We start from the raw sequence: 11,172 nt of genomic DNA on the forward strand, positions 1-11,172 counted from the left end.
CCGCCCCCCCACCCCACCCCACCCCTTGTGTCTAAACCCCAGCACCAGCAGCAGCCTAAACTCCAACACACACCAGTGCACACCCGTCCCGGCCTCCTGGATTCCCTCCGCGGCTCGGGGAGGAGAGTAGAGCGCCGAGCCTGCGCGGAAGACACCCGGATTCACGGAGGAGTCCTCGGTGGCGTTCCGTGCCTCAGTTTCCCCCCACCTCGGCGGAGCAGCGAGCAGAGCTCCGGGCAGGGCGATGGGGAGAAGCTTGGGAGCTCGCTCGTCCTCCCTTCCCCTCCCCGCCGCCCCCCGTCCTGGGGTGGGAATAGGGGTCCCGGACGCCTGGGTTCCGGGAGGGGTAGAGCTGGGAGGCTGAACGCCTGGAGTTCCTTCCTGGTCCGGGGGAGGGCGAACCCCGAACCCCCCCCGCGGCAAGACCCCTCGCTCCCACAAGCGGACCCGGGGCCGGGGCCGGGTCGAAAGTTGGCACCGCCGCGTTCTATCAGGGGGTGGGGCGGGGGGGCGGGGCCTGGGGAGGGCGGGACTGGACTCTTATTCTGACAGCGCCGCGCGCTCTGCTTAGTCACGGTGACTCCCCCCGCCCCCCGGCAGCCGGGCCCGGCAGCGCAGCCATGGCCGGGTGAGTGCCCCCCGCCCCCCTCCCTGGCTGGGGGGCCGGATCCTGTGGGGGGAGCGGGGCTCTGCGGGGGGAGGGCGGTTCCCCCCCTCCCCGAGTCAGACAACGGGGCACTGAGTGGGGGGCGCCCCTCGGCTGCAACACGTCATCGCGCCCTGCTCGCCGGAGTGGGGGGTCCGGCCCCGCCCCCCGTCCGGACGGCTGGGTTCAGTCCGCCGCGGTGGGAGGGGAGCAGGGCCCGGGGCGGGGAGCTGGGAGTCCGGACGCCTGGGTTCTCCGCTGGTTTGGGGGGGGAGTGCGGCCCAGGGATGGAGCTGGGGGCGTTGGGCCCCGTGTTTCCGCCCTCTTGCGAGCGTGCCTCAGTTTCCCTACGCCAGCCCATACCGGCCCAGGGCTCTGGGGAGGAGACAGGAATAGGCGCCACCCTCAGCATGGCGGCTGTGTCACGGGCCCGGTGCTGCTCCTGCCTGCTAGCGAGTCCCCCCAAGCGTGGAGGCAGGTGGGTGGGGGGCCAAGGTCCTAGGTGTATCCCCTAACCCTGGGGGGGAAGTCCCCGCGGTGCTCAGCCCTGGGGGGACCATTGGCATAGGGGGTCTGCCCAGTGCCTGGGGCTATGGGAGGGCCCTGACTTTTAAAGGTGGTTGGGGCCTGCTACCATAATGCACCTAACAGCTGGGCCTGCACTCCCGGTCACCCAGTCCCCACAGGCCAAAGCTGTGATGCCAGCCTGGTGATTAAGAGGGTGCCAGACAGGTCCTGTCCTGGTTTCAGGGTTGCGGTCCCCCTGGTTCTAGGTGGGGAGCAGGTTTAGGGTCCTCCCTGAAACCAACCTGACAGGGGGATCTAGGACCCAGAGTGAGGGGAACATAGGTGTCCGAGCTCCCAGCAACTCCTTGCTCTAACCCCTTGGGTCCTACTGCTGTCCCTGAACTAGAAATGAGCCCAGGTGTCCAGGCCCTCATGCCTACCGCCTACTGGGCCCTACTTCCCTCCCAGACATCTGGGTCCCCTATTCCCACTTTGGGCAGGGTGTTGTAGTCCTCACACTCCAGGACCTGGGGGTGGGGTGCAGTGGCAGATTTGGGCTCCCTCTGGTTTAAGTGGGGGAGCAGTTTTGAGGTCCCCCCTCTAACCCCCTGCCTCTTCCCCTGCAGGTGTGATGGCACCATTCAGCATCCAAGCTCCACAGTGCTGTCCTCAGCTGTGTAGCTGCCTTCCGCCAGAGCTGCCAGGATGTATGCACCTGAGTGCCAGGCAGAGGTGACACCTTCACCGGCAGGGCCACGCTCCTTTAGCTACACACTGGATGAGCACCCATGCCAAGCACTGGCCATCATGAACGAGCTACGGCTGAGCCAGCAGCTCTGCGATGTGACATTGCGTGTGCGTTACCGCGATGCACCGCCTGCTGATTTCCAGGCCCACAAGGTGGTGCTGGCCTCATCCAGCCCTGTCTTCCGTGCCATGTTCACGGCAGGGCTGCGGGAACAGGGCATGGAGGTGGTGCCCATCGAGGGCATCCACCCACGGGTCATGGAGCGTCTTATTGAGTTCGCCTACACAGCCTCCATCGCTGTGGGTGAGCGGTGTGTGCTGCATGTCATGAACGGCGCTGTCATGTACCAGATCGACAGTGTGGTCCGTGCCTGTGCTGACTTCCTTGCCCAACAGCTAGACCCCAGCAACGCCATTGGCATCGCCAACTTTGCTGAGCAGATTGACTGCAGCGAGCTGCATCAACGGGCACGGGAGTACATCTACAGGCACTTCGCGGAGGTCAGGGGGGGCTGAAGAGCAGGGCAGGAGGGTGCCAGGGGGCAGGAGGGGGCTGCAGCAAGTACAACTCCATGCACTCTGGGCAGGTGAGGAGGGGTGGGAGGCAGGGAAGGGGCCCTCAGTAAGTACATCTCTCGGGAGGAGAGGGGCATGGCGGGGTTGCCGGGAGTCAACAGCCTTAACACAACAGAGATAGGCTTCACTCCACGTCTGGGAGAGTCCAGGGTGAGGGACTGGCTCTGGCCAGACTCCCTCCTTGGTTTGGGGTGGAGTGCAGCCTGCTCAGGTCAGTGTAGCTCACCCTGGTGGCTGACCCAGGCAGGGCAGAGCAAGGGGCTGCCTCTTGGGTTCCTGGGAGTCAGTAATGGGGGAGTGATGGAGGTTATAAGGGCGCTAGTGATGTGCCATGACAAGGGGCAACCAGGGTCATATAGGAAGTAAGGCTGGAGTAGCCTGGAGTTGGGATGGGGGAACGTGGGCACAGGTGGGCCACAGCTGGGGGACGGGGGCACTCAGAGTATCTGCAGAGACAGAGGTATCAAAACAGCAGGCGAGAAGATGCCCTGACCTCCCCCTGCCCGTATGGGCATCTCAGGACCTCTCAGTGCCCCCCTTCTCAGGGCAGTGGGGGCTGGACCTGGGCCTCTGTATACCACATACCTCCAGAACTGGAAGGGGGAGGGGGCCATGGGGCTGGTGCCCCCAATGTCCTCATCATGCCGCCATTGTCAACAGGTGGCAAAGCAGGAGGAGTTCTTCAACCTGTCGCACTGTCAGCTGGTGACGCTGATCAGCCGGGATGAGCTGAATGTGCGCTGTGAGTCTGAGGTCTTCCATGCCTGCATTGACTGGGTGCGCTACGACTGCGCCAGCCGGCGCCCCTATGTGCAGGCGCTACTGAAGGCTGTACGGTGCCATGCACTCAGCCCTGGCTTCCTACAACTACAGCTTCGCGAGTGTGAGGTGCTGCAGGGTGACACGCGCTGCCAGGACTACCTGGCCCAGATCTTCCAGGACCTGACGCTGCATAAGCCCACACAGCGCCTGCCCAGCCGGACGCCCAAGGTGGGCCAGCTTATCTACGCGGCCGGTGGCTATTATCGCCAGTCCCTTGGCTTCCTGGAAGCCTACAACCCCCATGATGGTGCCTGGCTGCGACTGGCTGACTTGGAGGTGCCTCGCAGCGGGTTGGCTAGCTGTGCTGTGGGGGGGCTGCTGTACGCCGTGGGCGGGCGCAACAACTCGCCTGATGGCAACACAGACTCAGGTGCCCTTGACTGTTACAACCCCATGACTAACCAGTGGTCGCCCTGTGCCCCCATGAGCGTTCCCCGCAACCGCATCGGTGTCGGCGTCATCGACGGCCTCATCTACGCTGTCGGCGGCTCCCACGGCTGTGTCCACCATGACAGCGTCGAGAGGTCAGGGCGGTCCTGGTCCCAGCCCAACTTCAGAGCTGCCAGTGGGCCCTGGGGTTGGGAGCTGAGGACCTGACGTGGGGATGGAGGGACAGGGGCAAGGGGAGCTAAGTATCCAGGTGCAGGAGAGAGAAGGCAAGGAGCAAGCTGTCCTGGCCTAGGGAAGCAGGGACAGAGGTGGAGGGGAGCCAAGTGTCCAGCTGCTGGAGTGGGGGAAAACCAGGGGTCCTGGTGGGAATGAAGGAGCAAGGCATCTGGGTACTCAAGGGGGAAGTAGAGTCCGGGCGTATGGGTAATAGGAAGGGAGCAAGGGCAGAGTTTGAGGGGAGCTGGCTTGGAAGACTCCAGTCCCAGGAAGGCATCAGCCCAGCCTGGCTTCATTGTCCACCCCCACCTCCCAGGCCCTGACCCTGTCTCCCTGGACTGCAGGTACGACCCAGAGCGTGATGTGTGGGAGCGTGTGGCACCCATGCAGACAAGGCGAATCGGGGTGGGTGTGGCTGTGCTCAACCGACTGCTCTATGCTGTGGGTGGCTTTGATGGCAGTGCCCGGCTGCGCTCAGCTGAGTGTTACAACCCTGAGCGTAATGAGTGGCATCCTATTGCCCCCATGAAGACCATCCGCAGTGGCGCTGGTGAGCAGGGGCGGGGAGCTGATGGGGGTGCAGGGGAAGGCAGGGGGAGCGTGCAGAGTCCTGACTCCCCTACTGTGATCCCCCAGGCATCTGCGCCCTGAACAACTGCCTCTACGCCATGGGGGGCTATGATGGCACAGACCAGCTCAACAGCACGGAGCGTTACGATGTGGAGGCTGATGCCTGGACCTTTGTCGCCCCCATGCGGCACCGGCGCAGCGCCCTTGGCGTCACCATGTACCAGGGCAAGATCTACGTGTTGGGTGAGCCCCTCCCTGCCTCCCCCAAGAGCTGCCTGTGTGGGGGACTCTATTCCTGGATTGTGGGGGAGGGTGCTCCAGGCAGCCATAGACACTGGTCTCCCCCAGTACCATGCTGCCATCCCTGGGCTCGGGTCCTAGGTGTGAAACCTGTGGCTCTTGGGCCTGGGCATTGCTGGGGCTGGGGTCAGGGGTGACTGGACCTGCAGGCCAGGAAGGGCTGTGTCTCTGCAGCTGAAGGTGACCCCACCCCAAGCACCCTGCCAGTCTGACTCATCTATGACCCCAGAGGTTCCTGTGCAGGGTTGTGGGGTGTGACCCAGGCCTGATGCTGAGCATGCCTCCCATCTCTGCCTGGCAGGCGGCTATGATGGCCACACATTCTTGGATAGCGTGGAGTGCTATGACCCAGCCACTGACACCTGGACTGAGGTGACATGCATGACGTCGGGCCGCAGTGGCGTGGGGGTGGCTGTCACCATGGAGCCCTGCCGTGATCAGCCTGGCTGCCGCTGCTAGCACTGGCGACGCCACTGTGCCTGGGCCGGGGAGGGGCTGGGGCTGCCAATGCAGAGCTCCTAGTGCCCCTGGAGCCTCTGGGCGCCCTCCCCCGTGGCGGCGTTGCTCTCTGGACCCTTTGCCTGCTGGTAGAGCTGTGTGCAGCCCCCCTGGGCCCCAGGGCAGGACTACAGTGACAGGCCTTGACTGGCATGGACCGGACTGAGCACCCTCAGGCACAAATCAGGATGCTGGGGAACGTGGCCTCTTTCCTTTCTCAGGGCCTGGAAGTCCCCAGGATGCCCCCCCCGGCTCCAAAGAGGCATGAGGCTGTGGGGCTGGACCTGGCTGTTTAATTATCTGATTTTCACCATGACACCAATAAACCCCTTTGCAATTAGCCTGAGCCACTTGCATTGGCAAGGGGTAGCCCTTGGGGGGCACTGTGACCTCCAGCCCTCCCTGCACCCGTCCCATCCCAGGCTGTGTCCACCAGGCTCCACAGGTAGTCAGCAACAAAGCTGCGTGAGTGCTGGCTGCTGTCAATACTGATAGGCTGTGCAATGGTTGGACCGTAATGAACTGGAGAGGGGTGGGGTTAAGGAAACTCAGGGTACAGCAGCTGGGTAGGAAAGGGGAGGTGGTGACCCCCCCCAACAGGAAAGGATACTGCCCTTAACTTGCATAGGGCCACACTCATAGTCCCAGTCGATGCGGCTGATCTTGTAGTACAGCTGGGCTGTGTACCTGGGATAGTGTGTGTCAGTTTGTGGGAGGCGGGGCGGCAGCAGGAGTGGCTCACCTGTAGCTACAGGGGCTGAGCCAGGCCTTGAGGAGAGTGCTGCCCCTCCAGGCAGGTGAGGGGGCCTGGTGCCACCCCTGCCTGTGCACCCCCCATCCCTGTCCCTGACTCACGTGGCTGGTGGGACAGCACTGGCATCCTCCTGCACATCCTGGTCCAGGCGCTGCATCTCTTCCTGCAGCTGCTCCAGCTCCAGGCGCAGTGCTGTGCCAGGCAGTGAAGGAGCTTCCTCTGTGGCTGGGCCCTTTCCCACAACCCACGGAGCCCCACCTGCCCCCCACCTCCCACCAGGGAAGGATATGCCATACTGCCTTGCAGCCTTATGCCTTCCTCAGTGGCTGTCTGTGCCTTGGCTTCCAGAGCCTGCACCCGCTGAAGGCAGTGCTGCAACTCCTCCTCTTTGGCTAGAAGCTGATGGGCTACTTTCTCCTCCGTGCCCATGAGGTCTTCAGGGACAGAATCCAAATGTCCAGCACCACCACCCTGCTCTAGCCACTAGTCTCCACTCCACCATCCCCTCTTCTACAGCTGGGAGAGAACCCAGGCATCTGGGCTCCTAGCAGGGGCTGGGCATCCTTGGCATGGCTGGTCCCATGGCCAAGAGAAAACCCAGGTGTGTCCAAGCTGCCCTGCCCCACCTCCCTGTTTGAACCATCGTGTCCCCACCTCCCCCCTGACACAGACAGAAGACCTCAGGGCTCCCAGCAGAGGCTAGATGTCCTTGATATGGCTGGTCCAATGGCCTGAAAGGGCCCAGCCATACCCTTCAAGGGCATGGGGGAGGGGGGTGTACCTCTCACGAGCTGGGCAGCAGTGGCCTGTGTGTCCAGGAGTTCATCCAGCACCTGCTCCTGTTGCTCAAGGCTGTGGTGCAGTTGGGCCTCCACACGCCCAGATGCCATCACTTTCAGCAGCATTGTGCTGATGACCTCCATTTCCTGCATCCCTTCACTGAGCATAGCTGCCCCTGGCCCCTCCCTTGGCTCCAGCCCTGTGGGAGGCAGGGGGGTGGGTACAGCTCCTGCTATAGTTTCCACCCTGCCCATGCCTCACACCAACAGCTTGGATGAGCCCCAGGAATTAGTTCAAAGCACTTAGGGGATACAGGGGTTCAAAGCTGAGCACACCCTGGGTCCTATCCTGGCTGCTCCCAGCCTGGTGCGGTTGGGTCTTCAGACTGGCTCAGGAAGGAATGTGCTGGAGACCCCAACATGTAGCCCTGGGAGCTCCTGGAAGCAGCTGCAGTGGGTCTTAAGCACAAACCCTGACCCCCCCACCCCCAGCCCAGCCCCCTGGGTTCCCAACAAGTGATGTGGCTAGGTTACTAGATGACAAACACCTCCCCCAGCTCAGGGCCCACATCCAACCCACCCACATCTCTCCCCAGAGCCTCAGTTGAGTTCATCCAGGAAGGTGATTCAACCCCCCAGCCCATTTCACCCACCTGCGAGCTATGTCCCAGCACTCCCTATGCTCTGGCAGGAATGTCACCTGTGCAGAGCAAGGTGTCCAGGGGCTGTGGCCCTGCTGGGTCTGCAATAAAACATTGACAGGGCTGTTAGAATGGGTGCAGTCCCCCTAGTGGCAGCCTCTCATCCACCCCCCCAGGCTCGGGTCTGGAGGGGACACAATCTGGCTGGCTCTGCTGAGTAGGGATGTCTAGGGCCCCTCTGATCCAAGATGAAGGAAAGGAAAGCTGAGCACCCTTTCAAGGCTTGAAACCAGGCCCCCTGTCCTGCCTGCAAGACCCTAATTTGGGCACCTCCAGACCCAAGGAAAAAGAGGGAACCCCGGGGGTCCGACCCACGGGCCTTGGGGGGCGGCAAGCGGGGACCTTGGGGGTGAAGGGGGATCGGAAGTGGAGCTTCTGGTCCGGCTGAGGGGAGGAAAACCGGAAGTGGGGATTCCAGGAGGGGGGTCCCAGAAACGTAGGATTCCCACACAGAGGAGGAGAAATACCCGGTCAGGGGTCTTCCGGTCCCGGTAGCCCACACTCACCGCTGCACCCCAACCCTATACGATGCCAACACCGCACCTCAGGGAGCGGAGCCTTGCCTCTCGCCCAGCCACCTGCGCCATGTCATTGGCTGCCAGCAGCCCACGCCGCCCAATGGGAGCGCGGCCCCCGCCCCTCCCACCCACGCCACTGGCCGCCCGCGTCCCGCGCCGCCCAATGAACAGTACTAGCGTTTTCGAAAGCCACGAACCGCCAGCGGCCCTTGCGCATGCGCAATGCCTCCCTGCTTGTGCCGGGTCCGACTGCGCCTGCGCGTTTTCTGCAGTCAGAGGGCTGAAGTGCATGCGCTAACTGCTTCCGTCTGATCGGGGTGTTGTCACAGTCGACCTCCACCAGATGGCAGGAGAGCATGCAGCACCTTGTGGGGAGCCCGGGCCCGTAGACGCCTCCTGCACCGTGCATAGGGGACCCTACGCCTATAGGTGCCCCTGGACCCTGCATAGGGGGGCCCAGGCTTATAGATACCTCCCGCACTGTGCATAGGGGAACTCGAGCCTAAAGAAGCCTCTTGCACGGTGCCTAGGAGAGTCCGCGCTATAGGTGCCCCCTGCACCCTACCTAAAGGGCAGCTGGACCTATAGGGGGCCGTGGAGCCTGTATAGGGTTGGCTGGCCGAACCTATGGGCAGGTACCGATCACCTTAGTGAAGGCTGGCAGGGGCAGTAGCTCTTTCTTTGGGCGGGTGTTTTACTGGCGTCTTCTCTGGATGCCGCGCTGGGGCTGGGTTGACAGAGGGCTCGCTCTTAGCTCCAGGCTGGGGCAGTGGGCAGGACGGGCACAGTTAAGGGGACCGCCCCGTGTAGCTGGGCTGTTGTGTATCTGTGCCCTGCACACACAAGTGATACCTATGGCCCCCTCCCCCCGAACCCTCCCCGCGTTCCCCCCCTTCCCAGCCTGCATCCCTAGGTGGTACATAGCCATGGTCCCCCTACCTGCTCTGCACACCTGGATGGTAAACACCTGTGCCTCTCCCCTGCCCAAGTGGCACATATTTGTGCCCCCACCCTGTCCAGGTGGTACACTGCTGTCCACCCCCTTGCAAACCCAGGTGGTACTGCCCCTGCCCCCACTCTGCACTACCTGCACCACCCTGCACACCTAGAACCCCTGCCCTGCCTGCCCTCCCACCTGCCTCCTGGTGGTGCACACCTGTGCTGATGCCCCTACCCTGCACCCCCCAGCAATCAGAGGCAATTCCCTTCCTCCTGGCTTTATTGTGACCGGCTGGAGAGGGGCAAACATCACAAGGACATTGTGACGGAGAACGGACAGTGCCCAGGAGGGGGGTATGATACATGGTGTGGGGGGCTGTACAAGAGGTGTGGGGGGCAGGCAGGGGGTGCAGGTAGCACCGCTCCCCAAGCCCTGCCCCCATGAGGGGGGCATTCCCTTCTCCCAGGGGGGCATTTACAGCAGCTATTCACAGTATGTACAGGGCGACCCCGGCCCCGCACGGACCGACCCGCATACAAAAATAAAAGCTCTACGGTGGGGAGGGGGGATGGGAAAGGGGATGCCCCCCCCTCCCCCCCCGGGAGGCTGGAGCAGACACATCGATTGCTACAGTACTGTGTTGGGGGGGAGCAGCCCCCAGCCCACTCCCCCCTTGCAGCCCTGGAGGGGAGGGTTGGCGGGGATGGGGACTTGGCATGGAGATGCTTTGGTGGCAAGCTGGATAAAGCAGGGTAGAGTGGGGGTGCTTATTATTGCTTCGCTCCTAATTAGTGGGGATGCATGGTGGGGTCTGGCCCAGACAGTGTGGGGCAAGGGCTGCCTCTCCATGCAAAGGAGGGACATGGCTTCAAGAGCTTGGGGGCGGGGGTCAGGGTCTGGGTGCACTGGGGGGGGTTGCACTGACCTTTTGCCCCAAGGGGGGGCCCAGCTGTGGCCTCACCGTCCCCCTTCCAAACATCCCCAGCTAGACCCCAGGGGCACTGGGCACCCTCTCCTCCTGCCTACTGCATGGGGGCATCCAGCTGCACTGAGTTGGGGGAGAATGTGCTCCCCAAGTCCCCTGGTTAAGCCAGGCTGGAGCAATGGAGAGGGATGTGGGGGACAAGGCCTGGAGCTCCTCTTGAGGGGAGGGAGGCACTGGGCAGGGGCATTCTGTGGGGCAGGGGCTGGTGGGGGCAGGGATGGGATCTTGGCTTGATCATGAGGCAAAAGTCAGGGCAAACTGGGAAGCTGCAGGGGGTTGTGGCGGGGGCAGGAGGTTCCTGCTGTTCTCACTTGTCCCCTGTGGCCGTATTGCCGAGTTTGTGCAAAGAGGTGGAGACAGGAAGACTTGGCGGTGGGGGGGGATGTTGTGGCATGGGGGGGACCAGGGGGTGTCACCCTTGAGAACAGACCCTGCCCCCCATGGGAGGGTACTCCCCCTCCAAGATCAATTCTCAGGCTTCACCACTGCAAAGGGAAGGAAAGGATTAACCCCCCCCCCAGGGACCTCCCTCCCCATAAGTTAAGGGAGGGAAAGAGAGGTGCTAGGGGGGTGGGGGGCAGCCCAAGGCACTGCGCTGGGTCTGAGGGGACTGCTCAGAGGCTTGGGGGGTGGGGTGAGAGAGGTCTAAGTGGCTGCTCCCTCACACCCCAGCATCAATGCACACTCAGTTTAAAAATCAGCATCTCTGGGGCTGGACATGGCTTGGGGGTGTGGCTGTAGGGGGGAGCTGCTCAGGGATCCTCCCAACCTCCCCCCCCACACACACACAGGAGCAGGAACAAACCTTAATAACAACTGAAACAAGAAGTGTCCAGAGTGCCAGGGGGCGGGGGGGGGTCCCACCTCTACAGTTGGTGTGTGTGAGTGCGTGGGCGTAGGCTCACGCATGTGCGTGCATGTGCGTGTTCCCTTTTTGTCGTGTTCTCCATTTTGGTTTTTTTTCCTGTTTTTTTTTCCTTTTTCCAAAGTTTTTTAAAAAAAAAAGAAAAAGAGACGATAAAACCCCCCAGAGCTGGAACTGGGAACCAGAACTGGTCCTAGAACCAAAACCAAGAACCAGAGCTGGAAATGGAACCGGAGCAAGAACCACGTGCTGGAGTCGGAGCCAGAACCACAATGAGGAACTGGAGCCAGAACCAGAGCTAGAACCAGAGCAGGAACCTGAGCCAGAGGCCAGAGCCCGGAACCGGAGCCGGAACGCA

At 62.5% G+C, this 11,172-nt stretch overlaps 2 protein-coding genes across 6 annotated transcripts; one reads left to right on the forward strand and one right to left on the reverse strand.

Annotated features, from left to right (window-relative positions):
* Positions 1 to 490: 490 nt before the first annotated feature.
* KEAP1 (kelch like ECH associated protein 1) lies at positions 491 to 11,075 on the forward strand. Of its 3 annotated transcripts, none has more exons than XM_090059752.1 (6): positions 491 to 628; positions 1,780 to 2,401; positions 3,137 to 3,822; positions 4,249 to 4,454; positions 4,541 to 4,717; positions 10,939 to 11,075. In XM_090059752.1, the coding sequence occupies exons 2-6, from the start codon at positions 1,859 to 1,861 to the stop codon at positions 10,944 to 10,946; spliced, it is 1,620 nt and encodes a 539-aa protein (XP_089915878.1). In that variant the 5' UTR covers positions 491 to 628; positions 1,780 to 1,858; the 3' UTR covers positions 10,947 to 11,075. The 3 variants fall into 3 exon arrangements, with proteins under 3 accessions (XP_089915878.1, XP_089915876.1, XP_089915877.1); XM_090059750.1 differs by lacking the exon at positions 10,939 to 11,075 and adding an exon at positions 5,076 to 5,612; XM_090059751.1 differs by lacking the exons at positions 491 to 628; positions 10,939 to 11,075 and adding exons at positions 901 to 1,124; positions 5,076 to 5,612.
* Positions 5,550 to 8,153, reverse strand: SPC24 (SPC24 component of NDC80 kinetochore complex). Of its 3 annotated transcripts, none has more exons than XM_090059780.1 (7): positions 8,013 to 8,151; positions 7,459 to 7,547; positions 6,808 to 7,005; positions 6,315 to 6,460; positions 6,128 to 6,219; positions 5,883 to 5,959; positions 5,550 to 5,794 (listed from the first exon to the last, which is right to left on the reverse strand). In XM_090059780.1, the coding sequence occupies exons 3-7, from the start codon at positions 6,971 to 6,973 to the stop codon at positions 5,610 to 5,612; spliced, it is 666 nt and encodes a 221-aa protein (XP_089915906.1). In that variant the 5' UTR covers positions 6,974 to 7,005; positions 7,459 to 7,547; positions 8,013 to 8,151; the 3' UTR covers positions 5,550 to 5,609. The 3 variants fall into 3 exon arrangements, with proteins under 3 accessions (XP_089915906.1, XP_089915908.1, XP_089915909.1); XM_090059782.1 differs by having other exon boundaries at positions 7,974 to 8,068; XM_090059783.1 differs by lacking the exon at positions 6,315 to 6,460 and having other exon boundaries at positions 6,128 to 6,218; positions 8,013 to 8,153.
* Positions 11,076 to 11,172: the final 97 nt, after the last annotated feature.

The sequence above is a fragment of the Crocodylus siamensis genome, chromosome 8, assembly GCF_052110815.1.
Source record: "Crocodylus siamensis isolate JL-2025a chromosome 8, ASM5211081v1, whole genome shotgun sequence".
Classification (NCBI taxonomy): Eukaryota; Metazoa; Chordata; order Crocodylia; family Crocodylidae; genus Crocodylus; species Crocodylus siamensis.